This window comes from Podarcis melisellensis (assembly GCF_964234715.1).
Source record: "Podarcis melisellensis genome assembly, chromosome: 15".
In the NCBI taxonomy this organism is placed as follows: domain Eukaryota; kingdom Metazoa; phylum Chordata; class Lepidosauria; order Squamata; family Lacertidae; genus Podarcis; species Podarcis melisellensis.
Genome location: NC_138532.1, coordinates 19,807,318 through 19,825,542, shown reverse-complemented (window position 1 = coordinate 19,825,542; position 18,225 = coordinate 19,807,318). Strand labels below are relative to the sequence as shown.

The 18,225-nt window shown below is 47.0% G+C and overlaps 1 protein-coding gene and 1 long non-coding RNA gene across 10 annotated transcripts in view; both read left to right on the top strand.

Moving 5' to 3' along the window:
- DIXDC1 (DIX domain containing 1) overlaps nt 1-16,412 on the top strand; it is an 81,599-nt gene extending 65,187 nt beyond the window's left edge. For 7 of the 9 annotated variants that reach the window (XM_081889827.1, XM_081889828.1, XM_081889829.1 and 4 more), the window contains 11 exons: nt 688-738; nt 3,306-3,410; nt 4,337-4,390; nt 4,714-4,806; nt 4,908-4,979; nt 5,629-5,715; nt 5,860-6,021; nt 8,373-8,439; nt 10,431-10,539; nt 10,714-10,822; nt 13,159-16,412. In XM_081889827.1, coding sequence (XP_081745953.1) covers nt 688-738; nt 3,306-3,410; nt 4,337-4,390; nt 4,714-4,806; nt 4,908-4,979; nt 5,629-5,715; nt 5,860-6,021; nt 8,373-8,439; nt 10,431-10,539; nt 10,714-10,822; nt 13,159-13,239 — 990 coding nt within the window. In that variant the 3' untranslated portion in view covers nt 13,240-16,412. Of the gene's footprint in view, nt 1-687; nt 739-3,305; nt 3,411-4,336; nt 4,391-4,664; nt 4,807-4,907; nt 4,980-5,628; nt 5,716-5,859; nt 6,022-8,372; nt 8,440-10,430; nt 10,540-10,713; nt 10,929-11,387; nt 11,527-13,158 lie in introns of those variants that run through there. The other 2 variants (XR_014163162.1, XR_014163163.1) reach the window with 2 other exon arrangements.
- On the top strand, nt 6,033-8,360 carry LOC309357732. The gene is made up of 3 exons (XR_014163209.1): nt 6,033-6,346; nt 7,101-7,924; nt 8,224-8,360. It is a non-coding gene; the product is annotated as an uncharacterized lncRNA (long non-coding RNA).
- Nucleotides 16,413-18,225: the final 1,813 nt, after the last annotated feature.

Sequence of the window (18,225 nt, the reverse complement as noted above, 5' to 3'; positions counted from 1 at the left end):
CTTCTGCACTGGGCTTTACCGCAGTCATGGCTTTCTGTAGTTAATTCTTCCCTTTTATCGTGTGATTCTGGTTGCACAAATTTCTGCACCCTGTCTCCTTCTCCCCTGTTACAACATCGCTTCTTCAGCGACTAAGAGAATCCTAACTCTGCAAGGTGTTCTTGAAGCCTACTTAACACTGAAAAGTTACGCTGTATTTGGAGAACTAATGGGGGCATTAGTTAAGATTTCTAGCCATGTCTAAGTGTATTCACACTTTCATTGGCAAGATGAAAGCAGCTCAGGAAAAGGCAATTCTGTCATGTCTGTCTCATCTGGGGCCCATGCAGAAGTTGGCAGCGAGCCCAGGACTCTCACTGGAAGCTACATTCTCAGCGCTGGGCCGAAGGAGAGATTTTGAGGGATTGTCGGTTTTTCCCGTTTCCCGTTTAATGTCGAGTCCTTAAGGGAGCAGGCGGTGTCCAGGGGGGCGTTCATGCAAGCATTGATCTCTTCTTGGTTCCTTCAGGCTCATTAAAACAGGTCCTGTACAAAATTCCATTTGATTTTCAAGCATGAAAGAGGGTTTCTTTAAAACATTTTCAGGTGGGGGGAGGATGAGCAGTGAAGGGAGGTGGGAGAGGCAGCATTGATTTTGAGACAGTGACATCAGGATGTCATTGCAACCTCACTTTGTTCAACTTGCAGAAAGAGTTGCAGAGGCACAAGCAAGAAGCAAGAAGCCTGCAAGGGGTAAAGGTGAGACAATAAAGTTTAAAATATTGGCTAAGGCCTATTGTTGCAGTTTGGCGTGATTGGGGAAGAAGTGCAGAAATGGCTCACCCAGCCTTAATGTTGGGTCATGCTTGCTTTTCAAAGAATCTTCTTTTGCACATCTGAGAATCTAAACCATGGGTGGGCAAGCTAAGGCCCGGGGGCCGAATCCGGCCTAATCGCCTTCTAAATCTGGCCCACGGACGGTCCGGGAATCAACATGTTTTTACATGAGTAGAATGTGTGCTTTTATTTAAAATGCATCTCTGGGTTATTTGTGGGGCATAGGAATTCATTCATTCCCCCCCCCCCAAATATAGTCTGGCCCCCCACAAGGTCTGAGGGACAGTGGACCGGCCCCTTGCTGAAAATTTTTGCTGACCCCTGATCTAAACTGCTAGCAATGTCTGGAACGGACTCACAACTTTCATTCTCTCTGTGAGCAGTGCAGAGTTTTAAAAGTAACCAACTGGAGGTGTTGAACCTTGAATTCTGCTTGTGAGTTTTTCACCCCGACAGGATGACTTCTGAACATTTTGTAATACACATTTATTCCCCACCTGCCTATTCAAATGTACACTGATGTTTGTAGCTGAAGATCTCTCACACTGGGATATATGGCGGGGTAAGGGGGGCGGGGAGATACTCCAACCAGGAAGATAAGTGTTACCCGTCTAAATGCCTCTCTCCATCAGGACTCCCCCAAGGAATGTGTCTTTTTGGTAGCACTCTATACCCCCCGCCCCTGGCTGCCTAGCGCACTTGCCATTTCCCAGCTGGTGGATTGTCCAGAGGGAAATTAAAATGTGAAGAATAGCTGGAGAAAATGTGAAGGCGATTTGAGGAGCATTTGCATTTGTGCTAAATGTGCAAAAACTGATTTATGTGTCTGATTGCAAGTACTCTTGACATTAATGTGGGTTTCTGCAAGCAGTTTGTAGGGTTAGAGGCAGCTTCTTCTCTGTTATTCAGTTTCCAAAGGACAAACTGAATAGGCAAGGCTGGGGAAATCCCAGGGGCCTGGACACATCGACCTCTAAAATTTTTAAATTGTGATTCCCTACCCGCCCCCCCCCCAATGCTGGCAAAAACAGGATGTAGAACAATTTGTGACAGCATGAGAAACAGATACTTAAAAATTAGATTATTGACTGTAATTAGCTAAAATATTTAACCAGACCTGAGGACAGGTCATTCTGGGTGGACTGAAAGAACAATCAGTGATTCCCTAATAAATGCTGTCTTTGCCATTTGAAAAGGGCTGAGGATCAGGTGGAAGTAGGCAATTTGAAAGGATCTACCCAGCAATGGGCTCTGGCTCTGCAGTCAACACTCATTGGTCAAAAACAATCACATCCCCACTGCACGGCAGTTTAAAAAGTCAGTGCTTGCTTTGAGGAAACGGTTGTGCGAATCTGTCTTCTCCTGAAGGTGAAGGTTGTTGCTTCATGGATCAGTGTACTCATTCCTAGGCGTACAACACACATATGAAGGATCTGCAACAAATCTATGTGCCGTGCTTGGCTGCCTTCAGCTTGTTTATATCCCAGCCATGTGATAATCAGCTCCAGAGCAAGAGGTATTTTTAGTTCTGCCTCCTCACCTGATGTTGCTGGAGGAAGAAACCTGTGAGAAACACGAAGGGAGAGTTGTGGAAATGTACCCTGCCTTGGACAGATAGAGCAGGATTGCAGGGCAATGTGGTTCTCAGAGCTTAGCTAGCTCAAATCCCATGGTATTCCCCGGGCCATTAGGCTTTAAATTGCATGCATGCTTCACATTCATTTTACTACATGTGTCTTGCTATGGTTTAAGTATTTTGAGATCTTTATTTGGTCCACTAGCAGCGCTCAAAACAAGTGTCTCAAACAATATCTATGCCTGAATTAAAGGCAATTTTGGTAAAGCAATTCAGATCCTACCAGGCTACAGTACATGTTGCGTCGATAATATCGCGACGGTCACAGCTTCCCTATCTCTGCTACAGAGATTAGGATTGAGAATCTTCATATAGTGATACTCTGAATGTTACGTTCTCATCTTTTCAGCCCTGATAGATGTTTACATCTTTGAGTGGGCACTAGGGTACTCCTAGGTGAGTGTTGTATAGTTCTGCTCACTTGAAGACACAATGGTAGCTTCTCCTTCATGGATTGTGTAGGTGGTCACTGAGTGGTGGCCGTAGGAATTGACTCTGGGCCACACAAAAGAACCTCCAAAGACACATATTTTTGCCCATATTTTTATCACTTTAGCTGCCTGAGCAGCCCTGGGGACAGATATACCTTTTGAGATGCTGACTGCTGGCTGGAGTGTGGTGAGATCCTGGAGTTTGGTCTAAACAGTTCACCTGGGTTGGCTTGCATAGTTCTCTTCCTGTAGCCACTGTGCTCTTGCCTTCTGCACCTCCCTTCCTTTTCTCTTCACATTTTAGTCTGTAGGTTCTTTACACTGCACATTTCCTCAGAAGTAAGTCTGAGTGCAATTATACTTGCTTCCTAGCAAATGTTCCAGGATGGCAGCCTGAAGTGGGTGCGTTTTATTTTTCCCAGGATGCCTTGCAGCAGCGGTTGGCCCAACAGGATGCTCTGATGCTTCAGATAAAACAAGAGCTGCTTAGAGCAAACATGGACAAGGAGGAACTGCATAGCCAAAATGTGAGTGGCCGTTTTGTGTTGCAGCGTCGTGTGTGAGGTTTCCTCTCTGGAGACTGAAGCTCATGGGACTTGTGGGAGAGGTTGTAGCGGGAGAGCATGCACTTTGCCTGAAGATGGTTCCAGATTGAATCCTTATCCTCTCCAGGAGTGTGTGTGTGTGTGTGTGTGTGTGTGTGTCAACCATGTGATGTGAATGGCCTTCCTCTGCCTCAAAACCTAGAGAGCCACAACAAGTCAAGAGTAAACAATACTGGGATAAGTGCACAGGTAATTGTGTGCAGGCATAAGGCAACTTCCTGTGTTCCTGTAGGGGAGTTCCATGCCATACATTTAAAGCATGTGGCCTCCCCCTAAGAATCCTGGGAACTGGAGTTTCTCAGGGTGCTAGGAATTAAAGCTCTGTGAGGAATGAACTACAGTTCCCAGGATTCCTAGGGGGAAACCGTGACTGTTAAAAATGCTGTAAATTACGGTAATATGGTGAGAGGGCAGGCCCGTGGGGAGTTGGGGGACCAGCCGTAACAAGACTGCTTAGGGGGAAATTTCATTGCTACAGCTCAGTGGCCTAATTAATGTCTTCTGCAGCCCATTCTCTTCCTGAGGGATCGATGAATGTAGTTATTTGCATTTTCCAAAATCACTTCGTCTAGTGAGAAGGGAGAATGGCTTCCTTAGTGTACTTGGCAGTAAAGGATGGTGCAGATCTGCAAATCTTTTACTTCACAGCCAGGGCTGCTTTAGCTTCAGAGCTGAGCTAGAGCCATCTTGTAAATTCAAAATGGAGGAAGCGTCAGTGCCCAAGGAAGGGCCAGGGAACAACAGGGGCCTGTGTGTGTGTCATGGCACATTTTTTGGAGTGTTGCACTGGGTCTCCAAAGCCAGGGGGACAGCACAGTAAGCTCACTATTCAGTTGTTTCTTATTCAGGCTGATCTACAGAGGAAAGTGGAAGAGCGGAATCGACTTCTCGCCGAATACAAAGTAAGGAAATCTTCCTTCCTCTCTGGGGTTGAGAGGGGACATACTGCCCAGGTCACCCCTGCAGTGTAACTGGGAAATCCTCCTCACGTGCCCTTATAATTCTGCCTCTCTCCTATTCCGTTACCTGTAGCTGGGTTGTGCTACTGAGTCTCCCCATTTTCCAGGCAGCCCAGTGTGCTGGGTGCCCAGCTGATCTTTCCTCTCCGAAGAAAGCCGTGTAGCAACAGCTGCGTGGCCTCTGCTGACCTTTGCCCCCAACTTTGCTCCCATCCAGTGCAAGCCTCCTTCCCCTGCTGATGACCCCAATTCCCACTGTGTTGCAGAAGGAGCTGAGCCAGAAGGATCGGCACTTGCACCAGCACCAGGCCAAGATGGAGGAGATGCTGCGGCAGCTCTCCGAGGCCAGCTATCACCAGGTACCGGCACCACCCCCCTGCCCTGCTGCCGCCACCAGTCCCCGTTCATGTCCCAGGCCTCTTGGTTGTGTTGCTTGCTGATCCATTTCTTCTGTATGCAGGCGGAGCTGGAGCAAGAGCTGGAGCACAAAGAAGCTCTGTTGGCTCAGTGTATGAAGAAGGATGCAGAAGAGGTGTGTGAAACAGCAGCAGAACTTCATTGTTTGCCTTTTGCAAGTGTGGCTTTTTGCTGCTCCAGCATAATAATAATAATAATAATAATAATAATAATAATAATAATAACCTCTGATTACACTGCAGTTAGACTGGAAGCAACTGCAGCAGCATCATTGGATGGAAACAGATGTAATAGAAAAGAGAAAAAGAGTTGAGGATTGAGCTTAGCTACCACCTAGCTCTGAAATTGAAATGACTGATGTGCATATCAGCAAATTGAACACTTGCTCTGTTGTGAGATCACCCCTAAAAATGAAGGTGGATTCTCTGGCTTAAAAAGAAAATCATATGTACTCATTTGAAGCATTATTAATTATTTTTAAAAAAATCATCTAAAGTGCAAAACTGCTCTGGGAATTTGGGAGGTGGTGACAGCATGGACACCAGCCAATCAACACAATGTACAGCTGGTTCCTGCTACAAACTTGCAGAACCGCTTCATGAAAGTGCTTCCAAAAATGGACTTCGCTCCTCTATAAATCTTCTGCCTTCACTTTGGAAGACCCCCAGAATATGGTGGCAAATGAGGCTGGGTCTGTAATCCATTCTTAGCTCTGTCTCCTTGCCTGTGGCCACAAAAGTTTTTCTTTCTTTCACACCAACCAGGTGATAGTCTACAGCAATCACGGCTCTCAGAGCAACGGCTTCCTGCAGACGTCAGGAAAAGGAGCTGCTTCTACAGCACACAGAGGGGTAAGTTACTTCTTTCTCCTTCTCTTGGGGCTCCATGGAGGATTTGCAAGCCGCCTGCTGGGAGGGCTCAGGGGTATTGCAGGGCAGAGCCTCTCAGAGAAGCCAGGCTTGCTTCCTCCTGATCTCTCCTGATCTCCTGGACAGACCAACGACCTGCAGCTGGTGCGCGAGGCCCTGCGCAGCTTGCGGAACAGCTTCAGCGGCCACGACCCCCAGCACCACACCATCGACAGCCTGGAGCAGGGCATCTCCAGCCTGATGGAGAGGCTGCACCGCATGGAGATGCAGAAGAGGCAAGAGAGGAGGGTAAGAGGCGCTCCTGGGTCATGCTGGGGCGATGTTGCCTCTTTCTGCACCATTCGTGGCTTGTGGGTTTACCTGCACATGGGGCCTGGAGGAGTCACTGCTGTGTAAGCGCCTTTGCCCTGCATGGACAGACCATGTGCCCATGACACTTTACAGTGAAGAGGGGGTAATAAAGTACATTATCATCATCATCATCATCATCATCATCATCATCATCTCTGCTATGACCCCCTCCTTCTGCCATGCATGCTCCAGCAGGTGTAGGCTAAGTTCAGGGCATGTGCACTTGCTGGGGTCCTAGAAAAAGCACTGTGTGAGAGTTCCTGTAGGGGAGTTCCATGCCATACATTTAAAGCATGTGGCCTCCCCCTAAGAATCCTGGGAACTGGAGTTTCTCAGGGTGCTAGGAACTAGAGTTCCCAGGATTCTTAGGGGTAAACCGTGACTGTTAAAAATGCTGTAAATTAATATGGTGAGAGGGCAGGCCCGTGGGGAGTTGGGGGACCAGTCATAACAAGGCTGCTTAGGGGGAAATTTCGTTGCTACAGCTCAGTGGCCTAATTACCGTATTTTTTGCTCTATAAGACTCGCTTTTTCCCTCCTAAAAAGTAAGGGGAAATGTGTGTGCGTCTTATGGAGTGAATGCAGGCTGCGCAGCTATCCCAGAAGCCAGAACAGCAAGAGGGATTGCTGCTTTCACTGTGCAGTGATCCCTCTTGCTGTTCTGGCTTCTGAGATTCAGAATATTTTTTTTCTTGTTTTCCTCCTCTAAAAACTAGGTGCGTCTTGTGGTCTGGTGCGTCTTATAGAGCGAAAAATACGGTAATGCCTTCTGTAGCCCATTCTCTTCCTGAGGGATCTATGTATAGTTATTTGCATTTTCCAAAATCACTTCATCTAGTGAGAAGGGAGAATGGCTTCCCTAGTGTACTTGGCAGTAAAGGATGGCACAGACCTGTAAATCCTTTACTTCACAGCCAGGGCTGCTTTAGCTTCAGAGCTGAGCTAGAGCTATCCTTTAAATTCAAAATGGAGGAAGCGTCGGTGCCCAAGGAAGGGCTAGGGAGCAACAGGGAGAGTTATGTGTTGAGACTTGCATTGTGACAAAGGGGGAGTTTGCAACCACCTGATTCACCCTGGAGGGATTCTTGAGGTAGGGGACGTAGAGATGCGTGTTGTCCTAAAGCACTAGGTCCACCAAAAATGAATGCTTTTCCAGGCACTGTCTGGGATGTGTCTGGGATGTGGGAGTCCTGGCTTTGATCTAGGTTTTGTGGTGTGTGAATTTCAGGCTTCATGGTTTAGTTGCAGCTGGGCTATATTACGCCAGGCAAATATGTCCAAGGAGATGGGAGTGTTGGATCCTGCTCCTGACTCTCACAAGTTTGCTGCGCCCTCCCTCCTTTAACAGGCCTCTTGCCGCTTTCCCACTGGAGCTTCCTCCACTAGGAAGCCTTGAGGGTGACTTCGTCATGAGCTGTGAAATGGCTAAAGGGCCGCCAGGTGCTGCCATTGCTGTAGGGCTTTTCAGTCGCTCACATCACTGGATGCTGTCCTTGGTGGGGGTCATTTTTGAGCAGGCTCTTGCTGACATTACAGCGGCACATGCTCCCATTGTCCCAATTGGTGCGCACACTTGCGCATGGTCCTTTAATCAGTTCAGCCCATCTGTTGTTTTCCTCTCCGCTGACCTTTAAGATGGAGCCCCTCACATTTGTAGCTGTACTCGGCAGGCAAACCTGGCTTGCCTCTCAAGCCCTCAAGTCTCCTGAGCGTCTGTGATGTTTGCTCAGCTCAGCAATGCAAGGACCGGTAAATGGTTGCCCTGCATTGGAATAGTAAAAGTAGGTCCTTCTGTCAGAGCTTTAAAGTAGATTCTTCAAGACTCTCCAGGAGCAACAATGTGGTGTAGTGGTTAAGAGCAGTAGACTCGTAATCTGGTGAACCGGGTTCGCGTCTCCGCTCCTCCACATGCAGCTGCTGGGTGACCTTGGGCCAGTCACACTTCTTTGAAGTCTCTCAGCCCCACTCACCTCACAGAGTGTTTGTTGTGGTGGAGGAAGGGAAAGGAGAATGTTAGCCGCTTTGAGACTCCTTAAAGGGAGTGAAAGGTGGGATATCAAATCCAAACTCCTCCTCTTCTTCTTCTTCTTCTTCTTCTTCTTCTTCTTCTTCTTCTTCTTCTTCTTCTTCTTCAACAAGAGGGGACAATTTGCAAGTCATTTCTGTCCTTGGATTCCCAACTCCAGAACCTATTTGTGATGCCAGGGCTCAGTCCTGAAATCTTAATAGTAATAATAATAATGTGCCTATGAGCATGTACAGAGTTTATTTCTGGTTTCCCCCTCTAGATCCAAGGAAAATCACCTGCCGGCCACACCACGAACGAGTACCGAGAGTCCTGGCCCTCCAACTCCAGTGAGTGCAGTTCCAAGACCGCTCTCTCATTCCAGACAGAAATCTCCTGCTTCAGGTCTAGACTGTCAGTATTTTGTGGGAGGGATTCAGTTACATTCCAGAAAAGCAGATTTGCACCGTTCAAGTGCATTCAAGCGCTCTTGTCGCTCTAGCACTCCACTTCCAAAAAAGAATGGACCTTTTGTGGTTAGGAAAGTGATGGGGAAATATCTCTGGAAAGTGTAGGGTGGACAAATGATTAACAGGAAGGCGTGTAAACACCTTGCAAGCAAATTCTGATAAATGTTCATTAACATAACAGCATAAGCTGCTTGGTGGCAGCTCCCAGACTGTGGAACTCCCTCCCTAAAAAAGCTAGACTGGCTCCCTTCTTGTTGTTCTTCCACTGGCAGGTGAAGAGCATCTTGTTCCAACAGGCTTTTGGGAACTGGCTGCTTTATTGAAAGGGCTGGTGCTGTGCTGTTTTTATTGTAATTATTTGTATGCTTTGAACAGGTTTTATATGTGTATATAGTTATAATTTTATTCATGTTTAATTGTTTTTTTAATTATTGCTCTTTCTATGTTTTTAGCAATTCTTGTTTTTATCTGTAAGCTGTGTTGAGTCCCATTAGGGCAAAAAGGCAGGGTATAAATAAGCAAGTAATAATAATAATAATAACAATACTGCCCCGTAGACAAATCAGAACAAATGCTCATTTGTCTAACCTCAGTGTAAGTTTTGTGCAAGCAAATTGGGAGAAATGCAGAATAAATCTGGAGGGGCTGCCAGATACTCTGGAACAGAGGCTGTTTAGCAGGGATGCTTTTGGAAATCTGGGCAGGTCTTGCTCCTCCTCACTCTCACCCCTGACTTGCTCACCTTCCTACTTGCTCCTTTGCCTTGGACTGTTCCTTTCACCAGCTTCACTTGGAACTAAGAGCTTGCCAAGGTGCAGTTGTTGGCACAAAGCAGACTGCTTCGGTCTCTGGACATTACTGCAGCATAAATAATGAACAACTCCAATTAATATTTACTCTTAACATCAAGCAGAAAACACCACCTTATTCTCTGAGGCCTTGCAGTGTCTTACCGCAAACAGGTTCTGCCATCTTGTGGTCACAGTTAGCAGTGGTGCCTCTTTTTGCCTTGCTCCCCAGTCATTGCAGCTGGATTTTAAAAAATTGGGCATCTCTTATCTCGTTCTGGGTGGACCATTTCCTTCCCCACCATCATTGCATTGCATCTATAAAACAGAAGAGTTTTTGTATTATGAGAAATCTTAGGCTGATAACAAGCCAAGCCTTTAGTCCGGAGCATTTTCGAGGAAGTTCAGGCATAGCTGGCATCTGTACCTGCCTGATCCATGCTCACCCCTACCTACACTGGAGATTGTGAGTTGTGTGCAGTGGCAGACAAGAATAAAGCTGCCTCATGTTCCTGGACAAACTGGCTTGTTGAATCCCAAACCTTCCTTCCACATCCAGTTTGTTGGAAACAGCATAGATGTAGCACAAGGGATGTATACCTGCATTACTTTTCCAAAAGTTAGGGAGAGACGTATGTGCTGTGTAACCCTTGATAGGCAGGCATGCCTGCAGCTTCTCCCCGTGCCAATTCTCTGCTTATCCACATAGTGGTGTTGGTTTCGGGGCCAGTGGAGGCATAGCAGGAATTGTGCTTTGAGACTACAAAACAACAACAGGATTCTTGATTTTATCATTGGCTGGATTATTGCCAGTGACTCCAGAGGCTGCAAGCAGGATGATGCTGTTGTGGGAGAGGTGTTGTGTGGCCTGGGGTCTAATCCACTGGTGGTGTCCCTAAATGCTATTGGTGACAAACTCTGTAGAGGTGTGAAGTGTGTGTGTGTACACAAACAGAGAGAGAGATTTCTGTCAGGGTGTGGTCACTAGCCCTTGATGTTAGGTGATCTCTCACGTTTTCCTTCTCTAGCTTCTCTTTCAGAGTTGGAGGGCTATAATTTAACAGAGTCCGTCTGTCTTTGCAGAACTGCCTCATTCTCACAGCACCCCTGCAATGAGCAGCAGTGCCTGCACCAAAGTGCTCTACTTCACGGATCGCTCCCTCACACCTTTCATGGTGAACATACCAAAGAGGTGAGGCTGTCATGGGGGCGGGGGACTTAAGTCAGAATTTGTGCCTTTGTGGGGATGTTCTTTCTCCCAGCATGCACTGCAACAGCCGCTGCACCCAAGGGGCCCTGTGTCATTCATGCCACAAGCTGGCAGTGAGACTGGCTCTACCTCTCTCCTACTCTTGTGTCTGTGCAGGTTAGGTGAGGTGACTCTAAGGGACTTCAAAGCAGCTATTGATCGGGAAGGAACACATCGCTACCACTTCAAAGCCCTAGATCCAGAATTTGGCACAGTAAAAGAGGAGGTATGTAACAGCTTCTCATTAGGACTTACGCTCACAGTTATTGTGTGACATGCCCACTTGTAGAGAGTGGCAAAATGGCAGTTGGTTGTGCATGGGGATGGGGGATGTTGGGTTTCCAAGGGGTTGCTCAAGAGCAAGCAGGCAATTACCTCCCTGCTCAGCTGTGAACCCTTGCTTTTGATGCAAAATAAACTTTATCTGTCCAGAGCGCCACTCTCCCATGGCTGGCTCATTCACTGGCAGAATCCACGAGTGGGCGGGGCTTAAACTTCCCCCAGCAAAGTAATTTCTTGATGCCCAGTCTGCGCCTCCCCTCTCGGCGCGAAACCTACTGCGCAAGGAGGGCGTGGGTAACGGCGGACCTCTCCCCTCCCCGCTCTGCCCAGGCAAGGTGTCCTGGCAACGCCTCGCCCCCTCCGAACCCTGTAGCTCCTCTCCACTGGAGGCGTGATTACTCTCCCCTGCAGAGGAGGAGCTGCTTTCCACGATCTTTGGGGGCTCTCTGTAATCCATCCGGCTTTTCCTCTCTCCCTCCTGAACCGATGGCAGTTCCCTGACAGGGGAGAAGTTCGATTTTGTTTGCATCCCAGTGAGAGATTTCTTAATTAACACTTCTCGAACTAATACACAAACTGAAACACAGCTATCCTTTGAAATCTGCACTTCTTTGAATTTTGCGATGGAGGCTTTCCAACCAAACAGTGTGTGCAAAAAATGCATGCATTAGGGGAAAGTCACTACAAATTAGTGAAAATTACAAAAATGCATTACGTTAGTTGTAATTGCTTGCAAAATATATTGGGGGAAAGTCCATACAAAAATGTGTTTTATTAGGAGAAACCTGCCCTAAGCCATTGACCAGTTTGCATGAGGATTAAAAAATAATTTCAAATTGCTGCAGAAATGAGGAGAACTGAATTTAAGGTTAGAAAAATGGGAAATTGAGAGAAACCGAATTTGACATATTCCTCCATCCCTAATCGTGTGGTCACTCTTTTTCATCTGTGTGTGCTCATGCTTGGCCTGTGTCCTGTGGCGTGGAAGCCCCGGGGCAGAAAGGCCAGGGTTGGCCCAGGTGTGGGGTGTCGTGGGTAAATCATTCAACCTTAAAGTACAACCGAAGAATGTTGCATAAGAGCAACCTGACTATTCAGCAGCCGCCCTCTAAGAGCTACAGGCAGAAAGTGAAGTCTCCAGACAAATTAGCTGATGAATGTCACCCAACCAATAAGAGTGCCAAAGATCTGGGTACTTGTCCTGTTTGATTTGGCTGGTAAGGACAGGTTTCTGCAGCGCTTGGCTTGGGTGATGTAACTGTAATAGCTAAAGGAGGTTAGGCCATCATGTAGGGCAAGGACCTGCAATTTCTCTTAGCTTACAAGGCCCTGACCATCCTGCAAGCTTGCAGAATAAGCCTTCTGGTGCAAAACTTGTGAGATTCCCCAGAATGTGCAACACAATCCGTTTGCACCTTACAAAGGAGTGACTTTCTGGCTCTCGGTTTTTACAGGTGAATCTGAGTGCGGTGAACAGAGAATTGGGCTTGTGCCTGGAGGAGCTGAGCTCAGGCCCACCTACCCCCTTGCTGCCATGGGCTTCATTGTGTGAGGGCATGGGCATGTCATCATGTCTCAGGATCAACCTGTGAAAAGGAAAAACGCTAATAGTGTTGGGGCTCACTGGGATAACCATTTGACTATCAACATGAGGGTGGCCTTTTGATCTCTCATAGAAATCCAGATACAGAGTTGAAAAGAGCAGCTTGCCCTACAGCAGTGATAGGGTACCTTTTCCATCCTGAGGGCCACATTCCCTCCTGGACAGCCTTCCAAGGGGTGGGCATGGGCAGAGCAACAGCAGGCTAGTTTGTGCATGCACACACATTCTTTCTCTCTCCTCCACCCATGCAAGCAAGAGGCATTATAAGAGCTCAGGCATGTCCTGCACTAGCCCCTAGACACTTAAGGATGGTGCAAAGCAGATATACTGAGGGGTGGGGACTGAGAAGAGTTCTGAGGGTCAGATACAGATGCCTGAGGAGCTGCATTTGGTCCCTGGGTCTGAGGTTCTCCATCCTTACCCTAAAGTCACCTGGTAGGTTCATGGTTGAGATAACATTTGCACTGAGGACTCCTGACGTGCAGCTGGCTCTCTTAGCCACTGTGCCATGCCAGCAGCTGGCCGTTCAAAACACACCCTGAGACGTGCTTAGGGAGAAGAAGCTTCAACCCACTCAAACTTGCAAGAACCGCTAGCCTTGGTGACTCTTGGCACAGGAACGTCTGCACGTACCCTCATTTTGTTAGCAAGTTTCTCTCGTTTTGCTTTTCTCACAGGTTTTCCATGACGACGACATCATCCCTGGGTGGGAGGGAAAGATTGTGGCATGGGTGGAAGAGGACCATGGGGAGAACTAATCGGAGACCACCCGAACTCTCTTTCCCGGGCGACCCCACCACTGGTCTGCTGCACTTCCCAAATACCGACCAAAAAGTGTGTGAACTGAGATGCATCTGTCTCGAAACTGCCAAAAGGAAGGATCGGACTTCTCTGCAAAATGACGGGTATAACGTTTTGCCACAAGCGAAGAGGATGTATGGCACTTGAGTTCCATGGCCAAATGTTGCGTTGTTTGAAGGTCCCATGGTGTAGGGAGTGGCCCTCCTCTCTTTTTCAGTCATTGTCAGCCTTAACGGTGTGTTTGTCCCCGCTTCCCCTTCCCCCTGCTGTCAGAGAATCCAGAGCATTTTCATTGGGAGACGTACAGTATTACAAGGAACCTTGCACTTAATGGCGGAAACTTAGAAACTGTCCTCTGGAGGCAGGCAGCGCTGTCGCAGCTACATTCTCCATATTGAAAGCTCTCGCCAGCCAATCATTCCACATGACTCTGTGCCAGACAGCATTGGGAGCCAACAAGACTTTCTTGAGAGAAAGAAGTGGGTTGGATTGTGGTTCAGATCATGAGTTGGCAGCATCAGAGCGGGGTTGGGGTGTCTGCTTTTGCTCTTCTTGTTTCGCTCTCCTATCCTGGAACTCTTGAGGGACATGAAACGATAGTTGGATTGCTTTGGGGGGGGGTATGGGTGAGGAGGGTTCTTTGCCCTTTCCTTCAACTGCCTTGTCACCCTCTTGCTTTCGTTTTGGCAGAGGAGGCCACAGAAAGGTCCACGTCTTTGTTTCTCCAGGGATCAAGTGGCAGAAGGGAGTCCAGTCCATGCATTTGTTCTCTTAAACTCCAGTCCAAACAGTAGGAGAATATAATGTGGGTCCCTCGGAAAGGGGGCTTCTCTGTCCTCTTCCACAAGTCAAGAATTCGTGACTCTGCTTTTCTCCCATCACCATCCGAGTTCTTTTCCAATCAGCCTGTGCTGAGACTCATGTGGGACTGAGATCCCACTTTGCTGTTTCAATGCTATTTATTTTAAGTGGTTGGACAGTGGAATGCACGTTGAACTGTTTCATGTGAGTCTCATTGCAAGTTTTCTAGTGAGAGTGTGTGACTGTGTGAAACCACCTTCAGGAAAGCCGAAAGGGAGCAAGGCATCAGGCACATAACCTCTCTGGTCCCCTGGTTTTAAAACTGTTGCATACAATCGCCCCTCCTTGTGGTGGCTGTCTTTTTCCTCTACTGCCCATGGCAGTTCCCTTCCCTTTGATGAAGGCGGGGTCAACTGGCTTGTTTGCCTCAAGCAGAATCTGCAGTTTTGCCCAGCGCCGCTCAGACCACTCTTCAAATGTGGTGTGCAAAATGGGTGGTGTGTGCTTGCGGAGAACAAGTTACCCAGTTCTCTGAGCCACAGCAGGCACCACGAGCAGGGCAGCTGCATGAACTGGCTCTCAAGCATAACACACACACACTTTTCATAGCATAATAAAGCTTGGACAGAAATTGTAGCCGTTAAGGTCAGTGGAGTTTAAATAAGTAGGTTTAAGTAAGAGTCTTTGGGGCACACCTACACATCATTTTGGGACGCATCCACTTGCTGCTTACACCTGTTCTCCACATGCCAAATTTGGTCTCCTGGTAGTCCAGCTGGCAATCAGTACTGCTTCATGTAACATGATACTTTTTAGCTTTTCTTGGATATGGACTTTCTGTGTTTCCAGCAATGCTCTAAAATGCAGAACTGGGGAGTGCAGGGAGTGCCTCTTGGTAAGTGCACACATGGCATCACTGAACTGAAAAGCAGATGGTGAGTGGCAAAATCAGGAATATCACTCCAGCTACCAGAGATTGCTGCCTCCACCAGCCCAACTCCATGTATCTGCATCTCGTCTTCCATCCAGCACAGTCCTGTGCGTTGAAGGTGGTTGCAGGCCTGCATGTCTCTGGTGCATGCACCAGCACTCTGAATGAACGTTTCTGTATGTCAGCCTGTTTTGTGTCCTTTTTCATGTGAGGCTGAACATTTGAAGGAAAACTTGGCTTTTATCATTTTATAGATTTTAAACATGTCCTTTTTGTAAACTTGTTCCTGTTTTTTGGAATTATTTTGTATCCATTTGCATTGCTGTTGTTCAAGGATGGTGTATATTTTTATACCGGCGCAAGTATTATTCCCCTCTGTATATTTCTGCACACATGCTGAGCTGTATTTTACCCATTTTTCTAGAGGACGCTAGCAGGTTTTGTACAGCATCCTGTTAATGCCACCACCCCGAGTGGCTCCCACTACTAGGTTTACTTTACTATGAAGGTATTACAGATTCCTAATGGTTTTATATTTTGCCAGCTCTTTTCTTGTACTGATTGTGTTTTCTGTGTTGTTGGTCTTCCCAGTGCCCTCAGTGTACAGAAAGTGCAGTAGTGCCTTTCTAAACCCTGCCCTCATTAGAATCCGTGTCTGCTGTTAGCAATTCAGAGTGCAATCCTTGTTGTCCTTCAGAACAGCAACTACCAAGCTGGCTTTTGGAGGTGAGAGCTTATTACTAAATGGGAAGAAACAGGGTTCCTCACCCCTGATAAAGGAAAAACTTCCTTCTCCTCATGGAATTACTGTTTTTTTCTGTTGCATGAATTTTAGTAGATTGCGAAAAGGCAGCATGGAATTATATTTACTAAACAAAGAGACAGAGAAGAATTGTCCAGTGGTTTGTTTTTTCCCCAGGAAGCGTTATGCTTTTAAGTTCAAACTTGTACTCACTTCTCAACAACTTAACTTCAGTTTAATTGAACCAGTTCTTCCTTTTCAGACAGGCTTCTTGGCAGAAATGTGACTGTGGTGGCGAGAGGGAGCAAAGAATACCATGATTCAGGGGGTCACCTCAGGAAAGACCTAAGGGCTCTGTTTGGCTGCAGTCCTACATACTATTGGGCTGTTTTAATACTGTGAACCCCAGTGGGATTTAGTTATCCAAAGTAGGTGCAGGGTTTCAGCCTCAGTCTTGTAGCATTAAGGTTGAAGTTGTCGCTTGCATTTTCCTAAGACTATCACCACTCTTTAATATCAGTGTTGTCCTCTTTCTACAAAATACCTAGTTTTACTTTGTTTCTGCAGTTACACCAAAGGTGTATCTACATGGATGAGGCTGATGTAAAACTGCCTTAGGGGCCGTCACACTCTAACCATCAGAGGACCACAGGAAAGTTATATAGGCATCTCTTCACGATCTGAACTACAGATCCCTTGAGTCTTTGGGGTTAAGCAGCAATATAGTGCTTAAATCGTATGAAAGTTTGTCATGTAGATATGTTCCACATTTACTGTCCCCTCATAAGGATGAGGAGCATTGGGGAGGTACAAAATAGGCCTGAAATAAAATGAATCATTCATGGAATCGGGGGGGGGGGGGCAACTGTTTCGCAGTATGCTTCTCAGTATTTTAGACTACAGCCTCTGGGGCTAATGGGAGCTGTAGTCAAAAACATCAAGTTGGGGAAGGCTGTATTTGACACTAAAAAGTAAGGAGAAGTTCTTGGTTTTTCTTCTCAACATAATCTATGCCTGATTTTTACACAAACTCAAGAGATGTTCTGCTTCCTTTTGAAATTCCTCTTTTGAGTTCATATCCTTGCAGCATGTCCCATGCAAGCTATGTATAAAATGCTCTATATTTTGTATAGAAATTCTGAAGTCTGCAGTCATTACTATTACAAGGGGGGTTGCTCTCACAATCTCCTCCCTGCACATTGCTGGCCAAGAGAGACCTGAAGCTTGTTTGTGTGCTGCAACACACACATTTGGATTTGTGGACCGAGACTTTAAAGAAAAAAATAACCTCCAATAAAGAGAGTTCGCAAACCCAGGTCTGATTTGCATTTTTGTATGCAGCGGGGGGTTGAGAAGTTTGCAAGGTGCACTGAGCATCACATAAGACATGCTTCCTGTATGTCAGCAGGTGTGTACTGTACTTGAGGAAGAACCCTTCGGCAAGTTCTGAGGCTGCCATAGGAGGTGCTGCTGCTTGGGTCAGGTGTGAGAAGGAAGTCAGCCAACTAAGGAAACAGAGGCCAAGGGAGGAACTACAATTTCAATCCCAAGCATCTGTGCCAGCCCAAGCAACCTGCTTCATTCTTCAGCAAGAAATAGTGAAAGGAAAACCTGCCTGCTACATAGTGCTTAGTAGTGGGTGGGAGTTACAGCTGCTTTCTCAGATGTGTCAGCGAATCCAAGAAACTGGCAGCATTGTACTAGTAGTATTTGATGTGTGTTGAAGCAGCTGTCTTTGGAAGAAGAAAATGCCCCAAGGCTTGTACCTCTCAAAACACACACACATGCAGCCAGCATCAGGTATGATCTTAAACCACCTGCTAAAGCCTCCACCCTCCAGTCAGCAGCTTCTTTAATCCTTTTGGCAGCTAAAACCCAGCACACCCACTAATCAGTAACTTTTTTAATCAGGTTTTTTTTTTAAACCTGCAATTATTCTATAGTAAAATAAAATAAAATAATTCCTTCCAGTAGCACCTTAAGAGACCAACTAAGTTACGCAATTATTGTTATGAGCTTTCGTGTGCATGTCCACTTCATTCTATAGTAAATTCAGCCAGATCCATTGAGAGATTAAGCACCTTTCCGCTTCAAAAGGGGAAACAGTTGTAGTCTGCCAGCACACCTTGTTCAGAGGCTGTCTTTAGCCAGGACTGTCTCTTGCCAAGTAAAGGAGCACAGTTCACAGAAAGACAGAAGAGCTTTCAGCGCCATCGTGCTTGTGTGTAGGTAAAAGGTTACGGGGATTCCTCGGGGCAGCAGACCTTGGTGTAAGAATTCCATCCACTCGTTCATTCATTCGCCAGTGGCTCAGGCTGGCTGCGCGCGCAGCCTCTCGCGACGCCGAAAGGTAACCTCAGGCCACGGCTGGGAGGCAGCCCCGCCCATACTTGACGCGCTTGACGGTTCCTTTCCTCGCCCGCCCTCCCGCCTCCCGGTTCCTTTTGCGACAGTGTCGCGCGCCCTCCT